Raw genomic sequence first — 24,778 nt, forward strand, 5'->3', positions numbered from 1 at the left:
TGGTTACCACCCAGCGTAGCAAATAATTTCCTGGTGTATAGGAAACCATTTGGCTTGTCACTCAGTGTACTGTAGAGTCTCCCATAGGCAGAAGGAAGAGGAAAGAATGAAGGAATAAAAGACAGAAGAGGGAGTATAAAGTCACCCGTAGGCAGAAGGACGAGGAAAGAATGAAGGAAAGAAAGATATAAGAAGATGGAAGGAAAGAAGGATGGAGGAGAGGACAGGGCAGACATCCGAGAGCAGCGCTACATTGAGTGAGTGGATGGTGAGTGCCCCCACCTACCACAAAAATATATATATATATATATATATATATATATATATATATATATATATATATATATATATATATATATATATATATATATTGTAACGTTTCCATCACGTTCTCATGTGATGTTGCTTTCATTTACATACCTAAGTCGAGCTGTTTATGTGTGTGTGTCAGTTTGTGCCTTTGTTCCTTTCTTTCACGAGAAGTGTAATAGATATCAATCAGATTACCTCCGCCAACGATGTTGGAGGAAGTATGTATTCACTTATGTTTGTGTGTTTGTTTGTTTGTCCGCTTGCTCCGAAAGTTCTCAGTGAATTTCAGTGAAATTCTGTGAAAGGGTGGACCATGGGCCAAGAAAGAATTGATTAAATTTGGGAACAGATCCGGTTGCGGATCCAGGTCCTGCAATGGCACTGGCAGATGTATGCCATCACAAACTGCTTTCTAGTTGTTTTTGCATTAGGTCGGGGTAAGCCCAGGGAGTGTCCGAAAAATACCTAAAAGAAATGACGATCCCACGCGACGCGACAGAGCGAAATATTTGAAATCAAGACACTTGAAAAATATTTGTCTGTGCTTTTATTCGTTTCTTTCACGAGAACGGCAATAGATATGGACCTAATTTTTTTTGGCATAAGTCTAGGGAGTGTCAAAAAAATACGAAACAAAAATTTTGGCAACAGAATGGTGCAAAGTTGTAAAAAATCGCGATGTCCACGCGAAAATATGCGAAAGTATTTTACTTTCCGACTTTTTGGTCATAATAAGTCATTGGGAGTTCAGTAATGGTATTTGTAAACATTTTGTGATAGAAAGGTTATTTAGGTAGTCCCGCAAATTTTTGCAGGAAAGATGCTCCTGTCTGTAACGAACTGAGCTACTGTAATTATGTGTTCGAGGATGTGATCTTCGTCCCTGGGAGGTTACTGCCATGGGAGTGGCATGGGGCCAAAAGCCCGGTAGCTGGCCATACGCAACACTCCCAGGCTGGTGACTCAGCCATACAGTATTTACAAGGTCTAAGTTCAGCCTGAGAGTACTATGCGTACATGTCTCTTGTACAAAGCTAGAGCAGAGAATGGTCCATATATAACGCTTTTCATCCACTCCGTCAAGCGATTTCTCGTGTATTGCAGGGACGGCTCAGTCAGCATTATCTACAGTATATCTGTCCTGCATCATCATCATCATCATCATCATTATAATAGTAGTAGTAGTAGAAGCAGTAGTAATAGTAGTAGTAGAAGTAACTTTTAAAAACGAACGAATGACCTTGGAATCGGACAGACCAGCAGTTGACCATGAGCCGGACTGAGTGGCTGTGGATGTCAACTGGGAACTTTAGAAAAACAGACAATGAGAGAAAAGGTAGGAGGATTGACAGGTGCTTGAAAATGCAAAATCGGACACATACAGGCTGACTCATACCAACTGGAAGGACAAATGTGTGTGAGAATGGGAAGTAAGGACTGAGCGTGCGTTCTAGAGTGGGTGAAGAAAAGGAAAGCAAAGAAAGGTGTTTGTATTGTTGTAGAAGCCTATGCCCAGAGTCGGACACATAAAAAAAAAAAAAAAAAAAAAAAAAAAAAAAAAAAAAGTGGTGGAAGGAGAATATATTGATAATATCCTGCTGCCAGCTATTAATTTGAGCATCATTAAGGAATCTGTAACACCCTGGTCTTTGAGGGGATAGACTCCCAGTGTCCTGCGTGTGTGTGGAAGTCCTGCAAAACAAACATTGTTGATGAAATTTGAGTGGTTTTTGTGTGTAATAGGAGAGTACATTTATAACTATGTAGCCCTACCGAGTATGTATTTCAGAGGATGTGAAAAAATTATATTTTGGAAAGAGTGAGGAACGATATAGCAGGTGACAAGTATGAAGAGGACAAAAAAAAAAAAAAAAATTGACCCTTCACTTGCCACGGATTGTTTTCATTGATCACAGAGTCTTGCAATAACCACAGTACAACCAAAAGTGCCCTCATTGCCTGGGAAAGGGATAGTGACTGCTCTTTGAAGATATCGACGTAAAGAGTATGAGAATACATACCCTTAACCCGCCCCATCCCGACCACTTTTCCACCACTGACTCCCCCCAATCCCGACCACTTTTCCACCACTGACTCCCCCCAATCCCAACCATTTTTGAATTTTTTTTTTTGGCTCAAACCTCCGCTTTTGGTGAGAAACATCGAAAATTCATAGAGAAATCGCTCACCTGAGGTTTAAAATACTCGATCCAGGTAGCAGTACCTCCTTACCTGACTGGGTTTTCTAACAGGCTGGCACTAAAGAAAACGAGTTCTATGGGAGGATAACTATTTCACACCACTCATAAACGGTATTTATTTATTTACTTGGTACGAATTTATATGTAATACGAGAGTATATTGGTTTTCAAACAGTAATATAGGCATTATAAGCATTGTTTCACTCACTAACTCATCACCATACCTGACCTTTTTTTGCCACATTACCTGATCATCATTTCTGACTGTTTCTTCCTCTAATGCCATGTAAAGTTTGTTCCCCACATTGTCATTGATTGGGGAATCACTCTGGCCCTGAATTTTGTACAGTGGCATGACATGGCTTTACTGGCCAGGTCACAGATAACAGGTGAATTGCTGAGACAATGTCGTGCAGGGGGGTGGAGGTCATGCTGGGTAAGGCATTGTCCCTGCCTAGCATCTTGTAGAGGAAGGTGTCCCGTGTATACGTACCAAAAATCACTCGTGAAAATTGAAAATTGTGTAAATTAGGGACCTTGCAATTGATTCGCGTTTATGTACGTCGACGGGATTGGCATTGACAAAACGTGTGGACGTTAATTCATGTTGACAGGACGCCGTGGGTTAAGAATGATAAAGCTGGAGATGTCGAATAAGAAATCAACTAATCAGAAGAAAGAAGAAATTGTGCATAAATGGTAGGTCATCTACGACAGTAAAAAGGTTAATTAGGGAATATGAAAGTTGTAAGTGGTGTGACAGGTGAGGTGGTATGGTGTGGTGAGTAAATAATATGAGAAAATAAGGTATGAAAGCTGGAAAATAACATATTAGCCCATTTTATACGAGAACTTCTTTATTTACCTCCGCCAGGAGTTATATGTTTTTACCGGTTTTGGTTGGTTTGTCTGTTTGTCCGTCTGTCTGTTAGTAGGATTACTCAAAAAGTTATGAACTGATTTTGCTGAAATTCTTTTGGAGGGGTAGGGTATGGCCCAGCGAACAATCAATTAGATTTTGGTTGTTATGGGGAATTTTTTGTTGTGTGTTCACGCCATATCTTCAAAAGTTTTCAGTGAACGTCAATGAAATTTTGTGAAAGGGTGGGCCATGGGCCAAGAAAAAATTGAATAAATTTTGGGGCAGATCCGGATCCAGGACCAGATCCTACCGAACAGTATCTCCAAAAGTTCTCAGTGAATTTCAATAAAATTTTGTAGAAGGGTGGGCCATGGGCCAAGAAAGAATTCTTTAAATTTTGTGGGGGATCTGGATCTGGATCCGGATCCTACTGCACAGTATCTCCAAAAGTTCTCAATGAATTTCAATGAAATTTTGTGGAAGAGTGGGCCAAGAAAGAATTGATTAAATCTGGGGGCAGATCCGGATACAGCATTGGAGGAGGTATGCGTTCTCTGAGTGTTTTCCAGTTAATGTATTGTTGCTACAAAGCAAAGACTAAACCTCATGTTAACCCCTTAAGTACCATGATGTCCTGCTTTATTTTTGGTACTGGCGGACAGAGCATGTAACTGCAGGCCCCTAGCCAAGGTGAGGGTCGAGAGGGTCAGACGACCCCCACACCTGCCTAAAGGTTAACTTTCTCACGGCCTGTTTTTTTAATATCAGTGCAAAAAGAGTCACTCTCTGTTGTTCAGAAGTTTTGTGCTGCTTCTCAACATCGCTTATGCATACACATACATAGCATGCATGCAGCAGACCTTTGACCAGCCAGCTACTATGCAAGTCCAGATTCAGCAGGAAAGACCTCCCCCCCTTCAAAAAGTCTGGCTATGTGCCTGCTTAGGGGAGACTTTTATTAGTGAAGGGATTTGGGTATTTTCTATTTAATGTTTTAGTACGATGACGTCTTTTCACCTCATTCTTGCCACCAACAGACAGTTTTTTACCTTCCACTTAACAAAGTCAGGGGAGGGTGTTGTTTTCACTGGGTTCAATAGGTGTCTGTCTGTAGAAATGGGCGGCTGGCCAGGCATAGAGATTTTGTTTCCAGGCCAGAACTCAGACTATAGAGTCATGAAATTTCACATAGTTATGTGTTTTATGGTCTGCTGGTCCTTTTTGATAGGTGGAATGCTGTGTTTTAAGTAGTTTTTTTTTTTTTATTATTATTATTATTATGAAGTGTTAAGAAAAAATCCAGAGATTTCAGTGTGACCTGTGCAGGGAATCTAGAGGGCCCAAGTTATGTGTCCTCAAGGCGTTCTCCTTAAGCCCGTGTCACATGACAGCACGAACCCGCACGAATTAGGATGAGTTGCACTTTTCTCGGAATTTGCAATTCATTGACCGAACTGGCCACGAAGAATCATCAACATGAACCCCACACAATGCCCATGAACTCCACACAATCGCCACACGATAGCCGTAAGAATCACACGAACTTAGTCAGAACAATATACGATAACAAACGAATTCAACACGAACTTTACATGAATTCCTCACGAACACACACACACATTGACAAACATTAGTCGAAGGTGGTCGTTACATTTGATAAATATTAATACTGATGTTCTTTCTTTTTTTTTTTTTTTTGCATGTGCTTATGATTAAAATCGGGCTACTTGAACAATTCACTGATAAGTTAGATTAGCCAATGAGTTTAAGTACTTAACACTGACCTTAATATATGACCAAATACCTATCCCATATGGCCTCAAAAACGTCTCTGAAATTAGTCAAACCTCATAATTTTTTCGGAGGGGAGGGGGGCTTTGCAGGGTCGCTTCGCTTGCCACAGCTAGCAGACCTAATATCGTTATTGTCCCCCCCAACTTTTGGAAGCTAGTTACGCGCCTGCTTACAACGAAACTGCCAAGGTCTCAGCCCTCTACACTCGCATCAAATTTAACGATAATCTGCTGAGTCTGTACCACCTGCTGTCAAGGTAAAGAGAATATGAGAGGTAGGTTCACCGTCCCCGGCTCGTGCAGGGGGTGTGACGTCAAGGAAAATAAGAGAGAAAGAGAGAATGGGAGCATGAAAGTAAATGAATGTAATGGTATACCAATGTAAATTGACGATTTCCGGATCAGTTGATAGGTGTTTGGTGTTGCTATACTCTCAACAAGTGATCGCTGTCAATATTTTCAGTTGTTTTTCTCATAATCAGCTGGCTTACAGGCATCTGTGACATCGGATCTGTGTCTGTGTGACCCAGTATACAACATTCCTGTATTCTCTGAAAACAGATAGTTCTTCTTCAAGATATATTTTATATCTTAAAAACATAGCATTAACCTTTTCATTGCTCTGCATGCAGTTTAGGATGGAAATAAAAGTAATCCATGTAAGCCAGGGAGCTCATATCACAGAAGAGGACTGGCCTGACTACCAAGCGGAGACCCTTAGTCTGGATTATCTGTGACGTCATGCGCAGACTAAGACACATTTTTGCTCCCAGTCCCCCCGGTGTGAAACTACCTTATATTCTCTTTACCTTGCCTACTGTTACTTAGGAGACGATGGAGGAGGAGGCAACAGCACAACTTCTGTGGATGCGCGCCAAATTCGAGGTAATCGCGCGCAAGTGGAGTGCGTCACGTGTGGACTTCGTGTGTTTTATGTGCAAGTTGAGCGCAGTTCGGACGGTATTCATCCTACCATATAGTTAAAGGGATACTTACATGAATAATCGGATTCGGTTCGTGTGCTAGTCCGTTGCAGTTCCAGTGCTAATTGTGTGATTCGTGTGCACGTTGAGTGCAATTTGGACGGAATTCGTCCTACAGGGAAAGCTTACTCGATTAATCAGTTTCAGTTCGGTTGCCAGACTGGCCCAATTCATGTGCTAATTGTGTGATTCGTGAGCAAGTTAAGTGCCATTCAGACGACATTCGTCCTGAATGTGGCCGGGGTTAAGACTCGCATGAATAATCGGCTTCAGTTCGTTTGGCATTCTGATGTAATTCGAGTGATATTTGTGTGACTCGTGTTCAGTTCTTTGAAAGCAGTGATAAGAAACAGGGAAGTGAGCATGGAAGTGAAAAAGTTACTACATGACAGTATTGTGATACCAACTCTAACGTACGGAAGTGAAGCTTGGACGTTGTTGGAAGGACACAAGTCAAGAGTGAGAGCAGTGGAAATGAGTTATTTAACGGGAGCCTGTGGAGTCACATGGAGAGACAGGCTGACGAATGAGTATATAAAGGAGCGTTGTGGTGTTGATGTGGATGTGATAGGAAGCGTTATGAGGAACACACTGAGGTGGTTTGGCAATGTGGAGAGGATGGAAGGTGAAAGACTGACGAAGAGAGTGTATGTGAGTTAGGTGGAGGGGGGAAGAGGGAGGGGGAGGCCGAGGATGAGATGGAGGGATGGGGTGGAGAGGTATATGAGAGAGGGGGGTGTGAGTTGGGAGCAGGGCCGTGAAATGGCGGGGGACAGTGCGACTTGGTGGCGATTTGTTTGTGGCCACCCCAAACGGAATTGAGGCGTCTGGCAATAGAGTGTTCAGTTAGGTCAAAGATAAACTGGCCGAACTGAGCTGAATCACGACAGATCCCCAAACAAATCACACGAACGTCAGACGAACGTTACCCGAATCCAGGACGAAAAAAATTAACTTTTTTTTTTTTTTTCCCCCACGAACATTCGGCTAAAAAATAAGGAGCCTCATATTTTTTTTCCGAACTTGGCCGCGACCCAGACACCCGTCGGACACACCCACGACTCTCCTGAATCAAGAGATGAATAGAGGCGAATTTTGGGCAAACCGTAAATATCTGAATTTTTTTTTGCAAGTCATTCTAATTCGTGGCGGTTTGTACTGTTGCGTGACGGGCTTAACGCCCACTTTTAAAAGAAAAGATGGGGGGGGGGCCGATATGCTCTTGCTTAAATGTGCTGGAGATGGGGGGGGGGGACGGTATGTGCTTGGTCAAATGAAGGGTTGCAGCAGCATAGCGTTGCCTTTTCGTTAGATTCTTGCTGTATCCAGACAGAGTAACTGAGCTTTGGAGAATTTTTTCGAACTAGAGAGGTTAAATATAGCTTTCATTTACCCCTTCAGTACTTACGGTCCTTCCTCAGTTGAATGAAATTATACGGAAGTAGCAGTAATAATAAAACACATCGCTGGATTAAATGTGTTACTGTGAAAGCTGGTTCCTTTTGCAGAGAATCTATATGATTTTCGCCAACTTGTTCAGTACGATGATCAAATAGTAAATTCTGTTAATAGATCCTATATTTAAGCAAGGTTAAAAATATTAAATTCATCGCAAGCTGCAGATATAATCTTGGGTTTTATGCAGCGTTTCTCCCGTGGATGTGATCGAAAATGTAGTACGTAGGACTACATACTGTATTTAACTTTTGAATCGATTTTTTCTTTCGGACGAATTTCACCTTAGAAACGGCCTCTTGTATTGAAAGGATAATTGAAGAATATATTTAAGTATCCTAGTTTGAATAGTCTCTCCCAAACCTAATAAAGTCACGTGGGGGAACAAGAATAGCATGAAATATACCTGCATCATCGCAGTGAAGAGGTTTTAAGATTCGCGGAAGGGGTAGGGTATGGGAATGATAATTGTCTGGAAATATATCGTATCATCATTTTCACCAAAGTTATGCGAGTCCTAGCTGATTTTCTTTGTAAGGCTTGGAAATGTTTGTCTGTGAAAAAGAATAATTTACTCTGGGAATAGCCTATTTCCTCCTGCTGTGTTGTGTCTTGTGATGCAGATTTTGTGTCGTTTGCCCTTAATGCCCTAAGCTGTTCCTTGGTGCTTTGTGTTTTCCTTGTTTTAGTATTCTGTTTGACTCCTTCAGTGTGGTGGCATTTATTTTATTCTTACTACCTCTAGACGTTTGTATTAAGTTTTGGACAGGCCACTGATTCGTAGTGGCGAGGTCAGAAACTCACAACCCTTTTCACGACCTGATGTCTTTTGCTGGGCTGAATGTAATATTCTGATGGTTGTAAGAACAAAAAGTACGCCCTCGGAGTGAAGAGTTAAGGTCTATTCCTGCTTATTCCTTCCAGTTTTGGCCTTTTTTTCCTCTGAAATAAATTCAGATAAGGAATGAATCAATTACTTGTGTGTGTTATTGTGACGGCACTGTTTGAGTTATCGGTATGCCCAGCGTCTTGTAAGCAGCTCGAGAAGGGACTTCCTTCTGAACCCGAGGCATGTTTTATTGGAACTCCTTGCACAACGCACACACTCAAGATATTACGAAGTGGCGACGAGGATGAAACTAGCAAAAAAGCAAGATGGCAAGCAAGACAGTGGCAAGTAATTGAACTGAAAGTTCGTGCTTGCCCTCGCCGGTCGATGAAGGGAACAGGACGCTGGGAAGTTCTGGATTTGGCGGTGCTGGTATGACCAACAGTTAAAGCTAAGTTAAATCTGTTTTTGCTTAAAATGGCTCCAACTGGACAAGTATATCCATTTGCCCCTGAAGTGGAGCCACAGGCAGAGTATAAAGAGAGACTATAGCATTATTATTTAGCCAATGACAAAGAGGAAGCAAAGAAGAGGTCTTTGTTGCTTGCTATTGTTGGAGCAAAGACTTACAGACTGTTGAGGAATTTGTGCAGACCTAAGACACCGGGTGATATGAAGTTTGATGAATAGTGTGAATTATTAACAAAGCATTATGAACCAAAGTTATCAGAGATTGTAGCTAGGCTGAAATTTCGCAAGAGACATAGAAGACAAGGTGAGGGTGTTCCACAGTATTTAGTTGCTTTGAAGGAGCTGATAGAGCATTGCAACTTTGATTCCTTGACAAGCAGTCCGCAAAACCAGCTGTTGCTTGACCAGATGATTGTTGGGATCAGTTATGAACGACTTCTCGTTGAGAGCTTGTTTTGGTCAGACATACTATGTTGGGCAACCTTACCTCTCCACATTCCTTCCCTTACCCCTGCCTTTCCTTTTCCCCTTATATCCCATCTCCTTACTAACTGTATGTGCACTGTGCTCTTCCGGTGGTTTTGTGAGAAGAGTTTCTGGAGTGAGTCAGCCGTTTTTCTGTCCTTTCGGGGATGGAGGAGCCGGCTGTCACTATCACTGACCCCGGTGCTGGGGATACGGCTATAGACCTGGCAGACCCGCCAGAGTCCTGCCCAGTCACCAGCAAGAGGCTCAGGAGTCAGTCTGGTGGGCAGATGGATCGCTCCAGTGATGTTCACCCAGATAAGTCTCCTCAGATTTCCCCTTCCCCCTCATCTGCTTGCCCAGGCGAGTCTTTAGTATTCTTCCTGGTCCAAACCAAGGACACACCCCTGTCTTCAACAGCCCTCAGGTGCTCTCCTCTACCATCGACTCTAGTACTTTGGCAAAGTAGTGTTGAAGGCCATGCCAAGACCGTGGGACACAGAGTTGCCTTCTGTTTCTGTGTGCCATGGGCTAGTTTGTCAGACATGACACTCCTCCTGAATCCTTGCCATCCTTTGCTAGGGTCGTGGTGCAATGTTGGAGGGCTTCCTCATCGGATGATGGGGAATTTTCTTATGGAAAGCGATGGCCTGTCTCCCTAGAGTATGGGGTAGCTGATATCGTGCAGGAAATGCATTATGTGGGTTCTGAGACGGGGAATCTTGTAGAGGCCTCTCGCCGACACCATGACAGTCCAGTGGTCCCATCCCAGGTAGTGCAGTAGAAATTCCATGGCGCTCTGCTGGAGAGGATCATCCTGGGCCACTCCAGTTACCCAGTCAATGTCTACACTTTCCTTATCCTCCACTGTTATCACTGCCAACTCAACATTCATGGGGAAGTCTCCTGTAGGAACAAGGCCCGGTGCTCGAGGTGCAGCCGCTATCATTCCTGACAAGATGCCAATGGTGATGCGAGCAGCACCTCTAGTGCGTCCACTGTGGCAGGGACCATATGGTTACGTCTCGGTCTTGCCCTGTCTACTGGGAGGTCATGGCCATTCATGCGGCTGCCAGGGGTATTGCCTTTTCCCACCAGGATGTCAGGATCCGGCTCCAGGCCCTGAACCCTGGCTCTCATGTTGCTCACCCCCCACCCCGGCCTTAGTTCTTCAGGGCTTGCTAGCCCTCCCCATCGCCCGAGCCATCGTGTGCAGGAGGCCATGCTTTTTTTGGACGTTACACGTAACAGGCTCTGGTGTTTGGAGGACGAATGTCTTGCTGACTCTTTCCTGCCTGAGGGATTGATGTGACCATCCACCCTTCCTCTTTGGCAGAAGTGCTCCTTCACCCAATCTCTGAATCCAAACCCATGTGCAGGCAGCCCTCTCGTTCTCAGCCCCCTCACCTTTCTGGCCAGGGCCACACCCACACAGCAGGCTCCCAACCTCGGGCCTCTGGGACTTCCTCGTGAGCTGCCAATGAGGCTACAGCTGCTTCCCGGAACTCCTGTTCTTCCCCCGCCTCCAACGAGGGCCGGCGTTTGTCCTTTGGCATAGCAACGCCCCGTGAGCATCCAACTCCCACATCCCCCTCCAGCGACCGTTGACAGGGCCCTGAACCTGACTCCTTCCTCTCCCACAGTTATGATGCGTTTACTGTACCAATCTGGTGTCTTCTTCCTGAATGTTTGCATCACCCTCCTCTCAAGCCTAGTCTCTTTACTGTCCTGTAATAGATGGCTCCACCTCCACTGTTTCAATTCCTCTCCTGGTATTTGTGGTCCCTCTTGTGCAAGGCTCATGAATTAAAGATGGCGTTACAGGACCTCACCCTGGGGTTGGTGGGTCTCTGTGAGACTTGGCTTTCCCTAAACCTTGGTTTGTCTGTCTAGGTCTACTGAGTTTTTTAAACAGACCGGCAGGGCATGGGTGATGGGTTGGCAATCTTAGTTCAAAAGGACATCCCTTGCTCCAAACTCTCTGTACTCGGCCCTCCTGGGGGTGTCCTTGAAATCGTGGCTGTTCACCTCTGCCTCTCCGCAGGCTGGGTGGCAGTTGCTGTCTACTATAACTCATGCCAGGATGTGGCTTGCGAGGAGTTCCTCAACTACCAAACACCTCTGCAGCCCTAATGCCTCCTTATGGGTGACTTCAACACGAGGCATCCGCACTGGGACCCTAACATTACATGCAGTTCAGTGAACCAGTTGGGTAGGTCACTCCTCTGATTCCTTCTTGACAGCACGTGCTTCTTGCTTCTCACCCCTGCAGGCCTGCCAACCCAATATGATCGACGCTCTGGGCATCCTTGCACCCTGGATTGCTGCATTGGAGATCCTCTATTCCAGAGTGCAGTTGTCATGACAGGTCCTGAACTCTCCAATATCCTTTCCATATGTGAAGCTGCAGGAGGGTTGAACTCCCACTTGATGTGTTTGAGAAGCTGATCCTTTACTTTGGTCGACTCATTCCACTGATTTAGGGCTTCTCTTATCTTTTGTTGAGCCCCAACAAAGTTAGTGCCATTGTCCAAGTGAATCTTTTCAGGAGCTCCTTTCCATGCCATAAACCTGACCAAAGCATTTATGAAGGAATTTGCATCAGATGAGTTCAGCTCAATGTGTACGACTCGCACTGTTAAGCATGTGAAGATACAGCCGTACCTCTTTTCCTGGGACCGTCCCCTCTTCACTAGGAAGAGCCCAAAACAACCTATCCCCACATACAAGAAGGCAGGCTTGTTAGGTGTCTCTCTCCTGAGGTAGCTGGGCCGTTTGCCGAGAACCTTTTCGTCCTCTGCTTCTACAAGTGATGCAATTTCATGTTGTTTGGCTACTCAGTGGCTGCAACTTGATATCCAATACCATTGCCGGACAGCTGCTGTGACATGCTCACGCTCAGCGTGTCCTGTATTCTTGTGAGCTTCCCTAACAATTAGGTCTGCAACATGATATCGTGGTAGTATCACTGGATGCCCTGCATCTTTTTTTTTTTTTTAACAACAGAGGAAAGAATAACAAATGAATATTTAAAAAATGATCCATACACCAAATTACTGGCATCCTCCATTCATAAAAAAACTGTAATAGTTGAACTGGAACAGCTGTAGGTTGAAGTTTGGGGGGGAAACAACTCTGGGGAAGCAAATTCCAGAGATGCAGTTTGGGGAATAAAAGAATCTAATAGGCAGAGGTTCTGCAATATGGCTGTGTGACATTCCAGTGATGAGCACTACCAGATGCCTGTGTAGCATAAGGGAAGGCATGGGGAGGTGGCATAATGGGCGTAACTTCATCTGAGCATTCGCCGTGAAAGTATTTGTAAAATAATGCAAGGGAGGCAACATTCCTTCTTACTTGTACTGGAGGTAGTTTATTTGTAACAGCAGAGTTATTAATAATTCCAACAGCTTTGTTCTGAATTTTGTCTAGTTTTAGTGCAACTTCTCCACATCCATTTCACAAGAGTGAGCAGTAGGCTCTAGCTGAGAGTGCACATGACTCTTAGCTAACTGCTCATCATTGAAGATGTTACAGACTCTGTACAATAATCCAAGTTTCTTTGAGACAGTTTTAGCAAGTGATCAGACATGAGAAGTCCAGCTGAGGGCATTGTTAAGTGAAACACCGAGAATTTCAATACTGGAGATGGGAATATTAGTTTCATTGAAGGTAACATACGAATCTGGCAATATCTCTTTATTAGTAAATTGTATATATTTTGTTTACCAGCATTAAATGAGAGAAGGTTATTTTGTCCCCATTCAGTGATCTTAGATAAGTCTTGGTTTGTGGAGATAGCTGCACTGAGTTGAGAGTTAGAGATATTCAACTTTGTAAATGGGTGTTTGAGTGTGAATGAACTGTGAAGAGTTGAGTCATCTGCATATGAATGGATGGGATTGTGGGTGACAGATAAGAGATCATTAATATGAACAAGGAATAGGTTTGGTGCCAGAACTGATCCTTGTGGCACACCAGCATTAACTGAGTGGAAATTGGAATATACATCATCTACTTTTTCTCCTATGTTTCTGTCGCTGAGATATGAGTAAAGCAGAGGAACAAAAGACGTTAGTCCATAGCAAGGGAGTTTGGATAGCAGGGAACGGTACCACACTCTGTCGAAAGCTTTAGAAATATCAAGGGCTACCGCATGAGTTTCTCAGCGTTGGTCAGTTGACTGATGGATAGTTTGAGTCAGGAGATTGAGTATATCAATTGTGGATCTTTTGTGGCAAAAACCATATTGTCTATCACTAATTAAGTTGTTGGATTCAAGGTGTTTAACTTTGAGCTTATATATTACAGTTTCAAATACTTTACTAAGAGACGACAAAGACGTGTTAGCTATTGGTCTGTAATCAGAGGGGTCAGAGGAACTTCCTTTCTTTGGAATTGGGTGGATATTGGCTTCTTTCCATGAATTAGGGAATGAAGATAATACGTATGCATGTAGATATATATTTAGCTAAAACAGAGGCAAGTTCTGGGGAACACTTTTTCAAAACAATTGGAGGAATTCCATCAGGGCCTGGGGCTTTGTTGGTTGGTAAATTGTCTAGGATGGATTTTAGTATCTAGTCTATTTTATGTGGAACAATTTTGGGAGGGTCAAGTTTTAGTACAGAGACGTTCTGGCTGACATCCTCTAAGGTAGAATTTCTGGGAAATGTACTGGCAAGGATATTTGCTTTACCATGTGGGTCGTTTGTAATGTTCCCGTCTGAAGATTTTAGTGGGGGATGGGTGATGACTTGTTAAAGTTATTATTGAAAGAACTGAAAGTTGACCAAAGTATTCTATTGTCATTAGCATTGTTAAGTAGTTTTGATGCTTGGTTTTGAAGATTCAGTACTGGTTTTGCATGGTTTCTAGCAATTTTAAATTTACAGTAATTCAGATTATTTTTTAAGTAAGAGTTTTATGCTAATGACTTTTGGGCCATTGCTCTGGTACAATTGCTATCAAACCATTTTGGAGACTTCGATCTTTTCGTGAACTGTTGACTTGGTATGAATAAATCCATAGCCTACCAGCTAGGATTAAGTCATTAATGTGGAACTGTGTAGAACTGATATCACTAGAGAAGAAAGACTGGCATGGAATGTCAGCAAGATAATTTCTAAATCCATCCCAGTTTTCCCTATCAAAGTGCCATTGGGTCACCCTGACAGGTTCAGAACAGGAGCATTGGAGGAGCCAACAAGTGAGGCATTTGATGAGATTGTGCTCGGAGCATCCAGTTGGTGGCAGTACTTCTGTCTTTTATTGACCTGGATCAATTGTCAGGAATAGATCCAAGAGATGGGCGTTATGGTCAGGATTATCTGGTATTCTGGTTGGTTGCTTTACCAACGGCATGAGATTAAACGATTCTGCAAACAAATCGCACTCTAGACCCATATCGCCTGTCCAGGCAGGAGTGCAATAACCGTTCTACATTATGTACGTTAAAATCACCCAAAACAGTAATTTCGGTGCAAAGGGTAAGGTTAAGGTTACTCAACCGTGTGGATATGGAGTCAAATACACTGGGTTCTGAAGACTCACTGGGGAGAGATAGACTACACAGATATGATTGGTAATATTTAGATGATTTAGCTTATACAGTGAGTAATCAAAATTAGTTAAAGTGAAGTTTAAAACAGTGTCAACTGCAAATTCAAGCTTGATATAACAACAGGTGCCACCCTTGTTACGGAAGTTTGTGAGGAGATGGTAACCAGGAAAACAAAATGAGGATACTGTATTTCAGTAGAGGGAGAAATTTGGGTTCTGTGAGGAACAGGGCTAGAGGGAATACGGATTGTAAGAAAAAATTAAATGAATTCAAATTGGTACTGAGACCATGGATTTTAGTGAAGAATAAGTCCGCACCTGCACTTTTCCGCTGACGAGCATGAAGGGAATTTGCAACAGTTGCTGCCAGCTGGTGTCATATGAAGGTGACTTCTTACTCTCAAAAAGTTGTCATTATGCATATACTGTTCTAAGTGGTAGATTGAACTATTTGAGGGCACATGTCCTTGTCCTCTAAGAGCCTGTACCTTGGCACCTAAACTGGATGGGTACCTAAGTATGGCACTCCCAGCCCCTTCCACGTCTGTAACCTCAAAATCCTTGTCCTTCAGGGACCATGAAGCAGGTTTTCTTTCTTTAAGCCATGCTCCGAATCGACTGATCCACGTTACAGCCTTCTTCATATGTAACCAGCTTGAGAAGCTTCCTACTAGACCGGGCATCCATTTGTCTATGCTCCGTGATCCGCGTCCGCGTCCGTTTCCGTGTCAGTGTATCCATGCTGTATACATTTATATATCCATGAAGACTACGTACGAGGTCTGTGTTTTGACCAGTCATAGTGAGGCATCATGTCGCGGCGGCTGCGTCAGGCACTTAAGGAACGTGACCATTTTCTCCTTATGGCCGGGATAATCCTTCACATCGCCATGAGAATACATAATAAACATAAGTGGTGGATTAATGACATTCTTAAAATGCGTAGTGATCACGGTGCATACTACGACTTGTAAAAGGAGCTAGAATTGGATGAGGAGCAGTTTGTTCTGGTCAGTTTGGAGTTTTTAGGAATGGTGGAAGCTGTATAAAATCACGATAGTTATACCAGTAACTGTGACGATGTGTGGCTTTCTGTGTAGGTCACAAGGTACCCACAAGAGCGTCCGTGGTCATCTGTATCCATGAAAAATTGCTCACTGCGTGATTCCTCACGGACACGGACCAGACATGGATACGGAAGGGATCAATGGATGCATCTTTACCATTTCCCATATGTTCGATTTTCGACTGACACGGATAAGAACGCGGACACAAATCATGGAGCACGGACAAATGGATGCCGTTGCACATTCAGTGATCTGAGATACTGCTGCCACTGTCTGCATCAGTTTCACTTCTTTGTTGTTCAAGATTTCAGGATTTTCTTCAGGACACTCTGACCACTGCCCTACAGTGGCGTACCTTAGGGGGGGCGGGAGGGGCTATTTGAAACTGCCCCCAGGACCCCCAATTGAGGGGGGTCCCAAAAGCCTTAAAAATGTATAAGCTTTTATTATTAATATTTAAAATTACATATATTTATCACCCCGACAATCCCGGCTGAGATATTAGATGAGTTTTGAGAATTAGGGGGGCTGGGTTCTATGTGGGGCCCCCCTCCTGGGAGGGGGGCCCGGCAAAGAACCTAGCTCCCCGGGCCCCAAAATCTCTAGGTACGCCCCTGTTGCCCTACTTCTTGCCAGAGGATCTCTGGTCCCTGTCGCCATCTTGCATTAGTGGTCATTTCATTTTCTGTCATCGCTCGTGACGCGCCATCAACAGCATTTAGCTTCGTGCTTTCGTGCCTTCACTATGTGGCACGGGAGCCAATGCGAATGGCTGCCACTCTGTTGGCAACAAGGATGTGAAACCTCTTAGACTCTTAATGTACTGGAGAACAATCATAACATCAGTCCAGAAGACAGATTCTTGGAGCTTTACTTCCATCTCTTGACGCACTGTTGTATCCAATTTTACTGCCACTACTGCAGCTTGGAGTTCCAATCTAGGTATTGTTAAATGCTTCAATGGTGCCAACCTAGATTTGGCTGCTAACAAGATATAGTTGAATCTACCTGCTTCATTCTTTACTCTGAAATAACTCACAGCTCCATACGCCTCTTCAGAGGCATCACAGAAATGATGCTGCTGATAACTAATGACTATACCAAAGTTTGGTGGTGCGATACAGCGATCATCTCCAGATTCTTCTAATCCTGGCAGGTCTTCCACCCACCTTTGTTTTCTGTGTGGAGCCAAGTCATCATCCATACCTTTACTTGGCCCGCATTCTTCCTGAAATCTTCTTAGCTACCAACACAAAGGGAGAAACAAGACCTAAAGGGTTCGTATACTGAACTCAGCACACTAAGCAACCCTCGTTTCATATTTTCCTTTCTTTTCGGTTTTGTCCTTATACCCAATTAGTCATCTTCGATGTTCAAGACCCAGTGTATGTTCAACCAGCAGAATATCTTGATCAAGGTTCATCCTCTTCACCTCTTTAGCTCGTTCTAATGTGGATATTGTGCTAAGCACTTGGTTGCTGTTGCTCATCCATTTTGTCAGACGAAAGCCTCCACATGACAGCATCCGACAGAGTTCGGCCACTAGAGTCACTGCTACATCCTCAGAACCTACAGACTTCATACAGACTTCAGTGGTCTGTGTAAAAGTTGTCCAACACACTGTTTACAGCTAACGAGTTAAATCAGCTTGACTAATCAAGTGTTGTATGACGAAGTGCAAACCCTGCACATCCAGGACTCCATACTCCACCAAATAAATGTACAGTTATCCCGTAAACATCGGGCTTCTCTGCAATATCTTCGTCTGTCCACCAAAGGAACCTTAACATGTTCCTGTGTACTGGTGTAACTTGATGGAACATGGACTCGATATCTGCTATAATAGTTATTTTCTCCTTCCAGAATCTAAACAACACACCAAGCAATTTATTTGTGAGATCCAGTCCCTTATATATGTACTTATTCAGTGAATATCCTTGGGACACAGCTGCACAGTCAAACACCGATCTGAATTTATCAGCCTACTGGGATGTTTCACGTTAAACATAGGCAGATACCAAGTCATCCTTTGGAAGGCACTGATTTCTTCTTCAGGCACCTGTTCAGCATATACATGAGCAACAAAGTTGTTCACTTCAGATTTGTAGATTTCCAGAAGACCATCATCATAAGCAATGCATCGCGTCAGGAATCAAAGGCGCTTCTCTGCCATACTACGATTATCATGCAGTCCAGACGGGTTCGACCTGAATGGTATTGGTAGTTCACAATGGCCATTTTTTAACAACGGATTGAGCCCAAAAGTCCGAAACCCATTGGTTCTCTACAGACATTGCTGGCTTCTCCTCTAACTGTTGACCTCCATCTACTGCCCAGAACCTTTCCACCTGAGTCTCTAGGCTTGTTTCTGCACCGTCATAGAATTAATATAGTTTTAGAGGACCTTTTCTCCTTGAGAGTTTTTATTCACCAGCCCATTAACCATCCAACCTAGTCTTGTGCAGATAGTGTAGGGATCGTCACCTCGACCACGTCTTACCTGTAGTGGTACTAAGATCACAAGATAGTTCTGACCAGTTATTATTTCAACGCAGAGGTTGTTCATGTTGGGAACTTTAAGATCTCATAGGTGCTCCTACTGCTCAAACTTCTTTGTAACAGGTATGCTGTCACGAAGATCAGGGATCTTTTTCACTGCAAGCACTTCTGGCAGACTTAGTAGCTTATTTTTGCCACCAGCACCCTTCACTTCTAAGGAAACTATTGTTGCATCTGCATCTGTCTCACTGTTCAAGGTGGAAAAGGACATATTTCTTGGTTCACCCTCAAGGTTTAACTTTTCCACCAAAGACTGGGAGCAAAATGTCCTGTTACTTCCCGTGTCTACCAAAGCAAGAGTTCGAACAGTCTTGGATCCACCTTTGCCTCGTACTGAAATGCTGACTATCAGCAAGGCTATTTTTGTCTTTAGTTCCTGTGCCTTACATCCGTAGCTTTTGTGAGCAAACTTCAATGTATTTTCATTTCTTCCACTGGTTCTCATAGTCTTCTTATCCGTACCTTGGAATGCCATAGGTCGCAACCCTTTACACCACAGGTAAACCACTTCCTACACTGATTCACCCAGTGTTCTCCAAGCACGCAGTTATAACAGAGTTACCCCTTTCGGCCAAAACTCGGACTAATCTCTGATGTCAAGTTCTGGAACTGCTCACGGTCCAGTAACCAGTGCTCGTTATTGCAAAGTTGACACCAGGGTTTCTTTATGCTGCTGGCATGCAGAGCTCCAGCTTTACTCCTAGTCTGTGGATTCAACCGAAGTGGTGGCAGAGTCCCTATCACGAACTTCATTACTGAAACAAGCTTTCTTAGAAGCAGCATTTTCCTTCTTGGGTCTAGTTCCTTTCTTTTCTTCGTATGGCATCTTACTTACGTTTCCAGACAGTGGTTTGTTTGCTATTTTGCAGATTCTTCAATGAATTCAGTAACCCTCTTGATATCAGGATACTCCTTATATGTCCTTTTGAAAGGGACCACCTCACTGACTCATTTTCTTCTACAATCATAGGGCAACCTCTTGACTGTTTTGACCATACTGTACCCTAAGCCCAGTCTGTCTCTCATTCCAATAGCTTTGAGCATCTCCAAGCAATCCTTGATGTTATCTGCATGTTCTTGCAGTCCGGCCTTGCCATTTGGACGTATCTGGGGGCCTTGAATGATCTTGTTTAGCCAGGCTTGCAATACTGTGAGGTCATTTCCGAACCTCTTCTCTAGGATCTGTATCGCCTTTTTATACGCTTCTTCAGTTTTCATCATGTAACAACATAACACCGCTTTGGCAGCAGGTCCAGTACACAGTTTCAACAATTGGCTCCTCCTAACTGCAGGACTAAGCGAAGTGCTACTGATGGATTCGTCAGAATTATTTATGAACCCCCAGTAATCAAAAAGGTTTCCATCAAAGACTAGCAGTTCTGTCTTCGGTAGCTGAAACATTTCCATGAGATGTGGTTGATAACACTTCGAGCCTGCTGCCAGTGAATCAATATTCATCACTTATCTTGAATGGTTCCGTGGGAGGAGGTTCCTTATGACATCAGCACTCTGGATGAGATGTCAATCAATTCAAGAAGTTTAGATGGCCAAAATGGCTCAAGTTTGGTGCCTTTATCGTTCTCCTCACCACATGGATGCCATGTCTCTGCACAAGAATCATGTCTCCTGGATCTGTCATCCATGGCTGAACTCCAAACCTGGTTGTTCCATGGGACCCTCTCCATTGCCGGTTTCAACTTTGCTCCGATATTCCTTATTTATGTAGCTGTTTCCCTGGACATCCTTTCTCCAGAGTCGTCCCAGACTTGTTCGGCAGCGACATCCGCATCAGCTTCAGCTTGCAGCGCCATATATTCCAATTTCAACTTGGTTTGCTTTCTTTATCGCGCTAGCCTTTGTTCATGCTCCTCTTACTCAAGTACCTGCGTCTTCCTTCGTCGTGCTACCATGTTTTCTTGTTCTTCTGACCCAAGCTCTCGCAGCTTATTCTGGGGATTCTCTTCGGCATTCTTAAGTTTGGCTTCTTGCGCAACTCTGTGTGCCGCAGCACTCCATTTAGATGAACTTTTCTTTGAGATGCCTTCGAGGGTTCTGTGATCCTTGATCCTGAGGCCCTTGAATTGGCTGTATCAGGCCTTGCTGGGTCTGTTACACCAGACCCAGCATTTTCGTTTCTCCTCAACCAGCTCTTAGCTTGGTCTACATGTTCATAAGCCTTTTTCCGAGCGAGGTCAGGGTACCGTATGAGTCTGCCAAATGCTGCTTATCCACGTCCTTGTGAAATTGAAAGATTTCAGTGAGCTTTAAATGACATTCCTCAAGACATACAACAGAGGCTTCTACACCATTGATTGCAAACATGATTGCATCAACATCGGAAATATCGTTCGTAATGAGCGATTTCAAGACTTTGAGTTTCTTGGTTAATATCCCTAATTTACCAGCTCTCGAATTCGTTATCGACTACCGGTATCTTTTCAGATAATACTCCTTCATTATCTGGTTGTTGACTTTCTTGAATACCTACATGGGCTACAAAATAGTCTGCGTCCAACTCATGCTGCTCCTTTTCATTTTTATAAGTATTTTTCACCCGACTCCGAGACAACAGTGTTAACACTAACAGCAGCATATGAGTGACTTGACATTTGCTGCAGGTTGAGGACCTCTTGCTCTTCTGCCCCCTGAGACATTTTACTTCTACATTGTTAGATAAATGACAAAACTAAAATGCAATTTGTCAACAGTTACAGAAATAATACCCACATACTTCTCCTGAAACTCAAACTGGTGTTAATCAGTACATCACTACACAATTAAATCAGTGGCAAAGTATTGCATCAAACACAGCAATCAGTACTGCACAAATAATTCACAACAGTAATTCAGTAAGTATTGCGCAACAACAACAATACTGCAAATGAATAAACAAAGCACTCAAGGCAGTTCATTGCAATTTTTCCCTAGCACATTGTTCTTTACTGTTGCTCAGCATCCAACATAGCAATATTAACTACTGCTCAATACTGTAAAAGCATGCAATCATGTATCAGACGATACCAAGTTGTATCACAGTGATGTTACAATATTCATTAATATCCGTGAGTAGCTGTTACCACTTAATGGTAGTCTGAAATCCATTGTTCCCAACACTAAACTTTATTCATTTATTACTAGTTAAAATTGGGAATTTTTTCAGACTGTGCCTTTCAAACAAATACTATAAGTCCAGTGATGATATATCAATTGGCTACTCAGTGGATGTTTCCCCTGGTTGTTCAGTAGGGGCCAAAGCATGACATACTGGGTGGGGCTCCACACAAAATGGCGGTCCTGGGGTCAGAATTCATAAATCAATCACCTCACCTTGGGTGACGAATCGTCGTACGTGAAGTAAATCTTCATACTTCGACGTGTAAAGTCCATAGATGTTCGCCATACAGATAGAGATTATAAAACGCCATATCTTGTACCTAGGGTTTTCTTTATTAGATATTCATCCCACAATTGGTATCGCCTACGCCAAAGCTTCCTCTCAGAGGCCTCTCGCGTAGCAACCCACATCATAAATCTTGTCCATCTCCCCTCACCGCAAGAGGAGGCCCATACACAGACTCTTAACCTGAGGTACGACTGCAAAGAATTTTATCGACTTTAACCTTACTTTTACACCAATGTAAAGTATATAACACTGTTTTCTCAGTATCAGCAGTCACACAAATACTTCACAGACCAACATGAAGTACTTACAGATTGTGGCCTCTCTCAGTCCCCGGTTAATATCCAGAAAATCACGGAGCCCCCGACACAACGTCTTTTCAGCAATGAGTGAGGACTGCCTCTGGCCCGCATAAATCAACAGTCTGTGTATGCACACAAAAGGCATCAAATATAAACTAAATACAAGTAAACATGCCTTCTGTTATCCTTAATTGAAGCACAAATTTCTTACTTAATAAAATGCAACTAGAGAAAACGCTTCAAACCAAATTATCATGTCGCAAAAAATAAGAGAGACTTTATATTCATGTGATGTGCCGTAACAAATGGTTCGGAAATTGCAAGGACCTTTGGATTTATTGACGCCAAATCTGTTGGAGAGGTTGAAGAGGAAACAAGAAAGCCAAAAGAAAAAATATGATAAGATTACTGTTCTAAGTGAATTTGGGATATATGATGAGGTGTTTGTTTTAAATTACAGTGGTAGAGGGGATATATGGTGGTCAGGGATCGTTATGGAAGTAAGGGACCATTGTCATACAGGGTGCAGTTGTATGATGGTAGATTGGTACATAGGCATGTACAGCAAATGAGAGCCAGAAAAACCGAAGTGTCAGAACCATTCCAATATAGAGAAGGAATCACAGAAGTCGGGTCAAGATGGCTCGGAGGATATGCAGGCAACTGGGGTACAGCATAGACCTGAATTGACTGATGTCTCAGAGCCCAGTTTTGTTAGTCGAAGGTACCCTGAAAAACAGAGTGAAGATACTGACATGTCACTTGAAAGTAACCAGGCCCAGTGACCACTAGATCTGGAAGAGTGATAACAAAACCTCTGAGACGTGATTTATGAAGTGTTATTTGTTAGTTACTGTACCATCTACTGTACCTTGAATATCCATAATATATATAATTTAGATACAACTAGACAAAAATACAGTACAGTCCAGTGAGTTATCCTCATGCAGAATGACATTCTTATTTTTGTATTGCAGTACAATAGTTCAAAATAAGAAAGGAAAGAATGTAATAAATTCAGATAAGGAATTAATTACTTATGTATGTTATTTTGTGATGGCACTGCTTGGGATTGGTGTGTAACCGCACATCATCTTGCAAGCAGCTCGAGAGTGGAACAATAATTATATCTGAAACAGAGACATGTTTTATTGGAAATCCTTGTACAATAGACACACTCAAGATACTACCTCCTCACTGATCCATATCTTGTGTTGCAGGTAAAGGAGGACTGGAAGTACGTGGCTATGGTACTGGACCGACTCTTTTTGTGGATCTTCACATTGGCGGTGCTGGTTGGTACTGCTGGCATCATCCTACAGGCTCCGTCTCTCTACGACGACCGTGAACCACTAGACAAAGAACTCTCAGAGGTGTACAGCCAACGCCAGGCGATTCTGAAGCAGCACCAACGTCATTAATTGCCGTGTTACCTCGTGTGAATCCTTGCGTTCCTAGTATAATACCAGCACATCCGCATCAAGAGCTACTGAGGCTTCATGCTTCCATTCAATGCCTCGAGTTCTTAAAATGAAGCCTCCATACCAGCATTGGTGCCATTGAAGCCAGTACATCGCTATCAAGGACTGTGCAGGCCTTAAGCTTTTGCTGCGAGGCCTCGTGCTCCATTACCATGGTATCGCGTAAGGCTCTTCGTATGAGCCCACACGACAGAGAGGTTCTATAACCTGAATTTTGGCTGTATGTCAGTGTTATTGCCAACACTAAAAGTATTCTACCACCAAACTGATGGCAAGCAGTTCAGAAATTGCATAAATTTCATGAGGTACCGAATCCTGCCCTGCTATATCTTTATAGTTGAATACTATACTCAAAATGTAATTCATGTGTGCTGTAAAACCACACAAACGTCCGTTGGTCTAGAAGATCTACTGAAATCTCTGTCAAACCTTTTGCAGGACTTTAACATCACTGCAGGTGGCACAGTTACCAGTAAACAGTGACAGACCTTCTGCCACCACCACATCAGTCCCCCAGTGCTCACATCTCTTAAAGGAGAGTCTGCCAAGTACACTTTCCCAGCCAGTCAAAGCCTCCACCATGATTATAACCAACATTATCTACAACAAAGTTCCCCATCTGATTATACGTTATTTACCTCCCCTTTATAGTCAATACCAGGTCTAGACGCATCATAACCACAGCCGCCCATCATGAGGTACTGGTGCATGGTTCATACGAGAGGGACGGGACTTTTAACAAACTCGGTATTCTCGTAAAACAGCAGTCATGTCATCTGCTGTTGCTTCTACTAATTCGACCGTCGACAATGCAACCAACGAACATCAGAGACAGCCAAATATATATTCAAGATCTTTTCAGCACCCGCAGTTTTGTGTTAGTATCCAAGCATCCTACCAACTGTTCAGCAGATCTCTCCTGATATACCACCACTGTAACTACCTCCATCGCTACACCTTTCACCACAACCACTGTCTCATATACAACCATCCTTCAGAACTAGTGCAGAAAATAAAATGACATGAGAATAAAGAA

The 24,778-nt window shown here is 43.2% G+C and overlaps 1 protein-coding gene across 1 annotated transcript in view; it reads left to right on the forward strand.

The window, feature by feature from the left end:
• The window catches only part of LOC145406639 (acetylcholine receptor subunit alpha-like), a 606,054-nt gene extending 581,519 nt beyond the window's left edge, over window positions 1-24,535 (forward strand). Inside the window, exon 11 of the mRNA XM_080277717.1 lies at window positions 23,482-24,535. Coding sequence (XP_080133843.1) covers window positions 23,482-23,682 — 201 coding nt within the window. The 3' untranslated portion in view covers window positions 23,683-24,535. The remainder of the gene's footprint in view (window positions 1-23,481) is intronic.
• The last annotated feature ends 243 nt before the right edge of the window (window positions 24,536-24,778 follow it).

The sequence above is a fragment of the Coenobita brevimanus genome, chromosome 71 (genome assembly GCF_032717465.1).
Source record: "Coenobita brevimanus isolate Jiangsu-jjx chromosome 71, ASM3271746v2, whole genome shotgun sequence".
Taxonomy (NCBI): domain Eukaryota; kingdom Metazoa; phylum Arthropoda; class Malacostraca; order Decapoda; family Coenobitidae; genus Coenobita; species Coenobita brevimanus.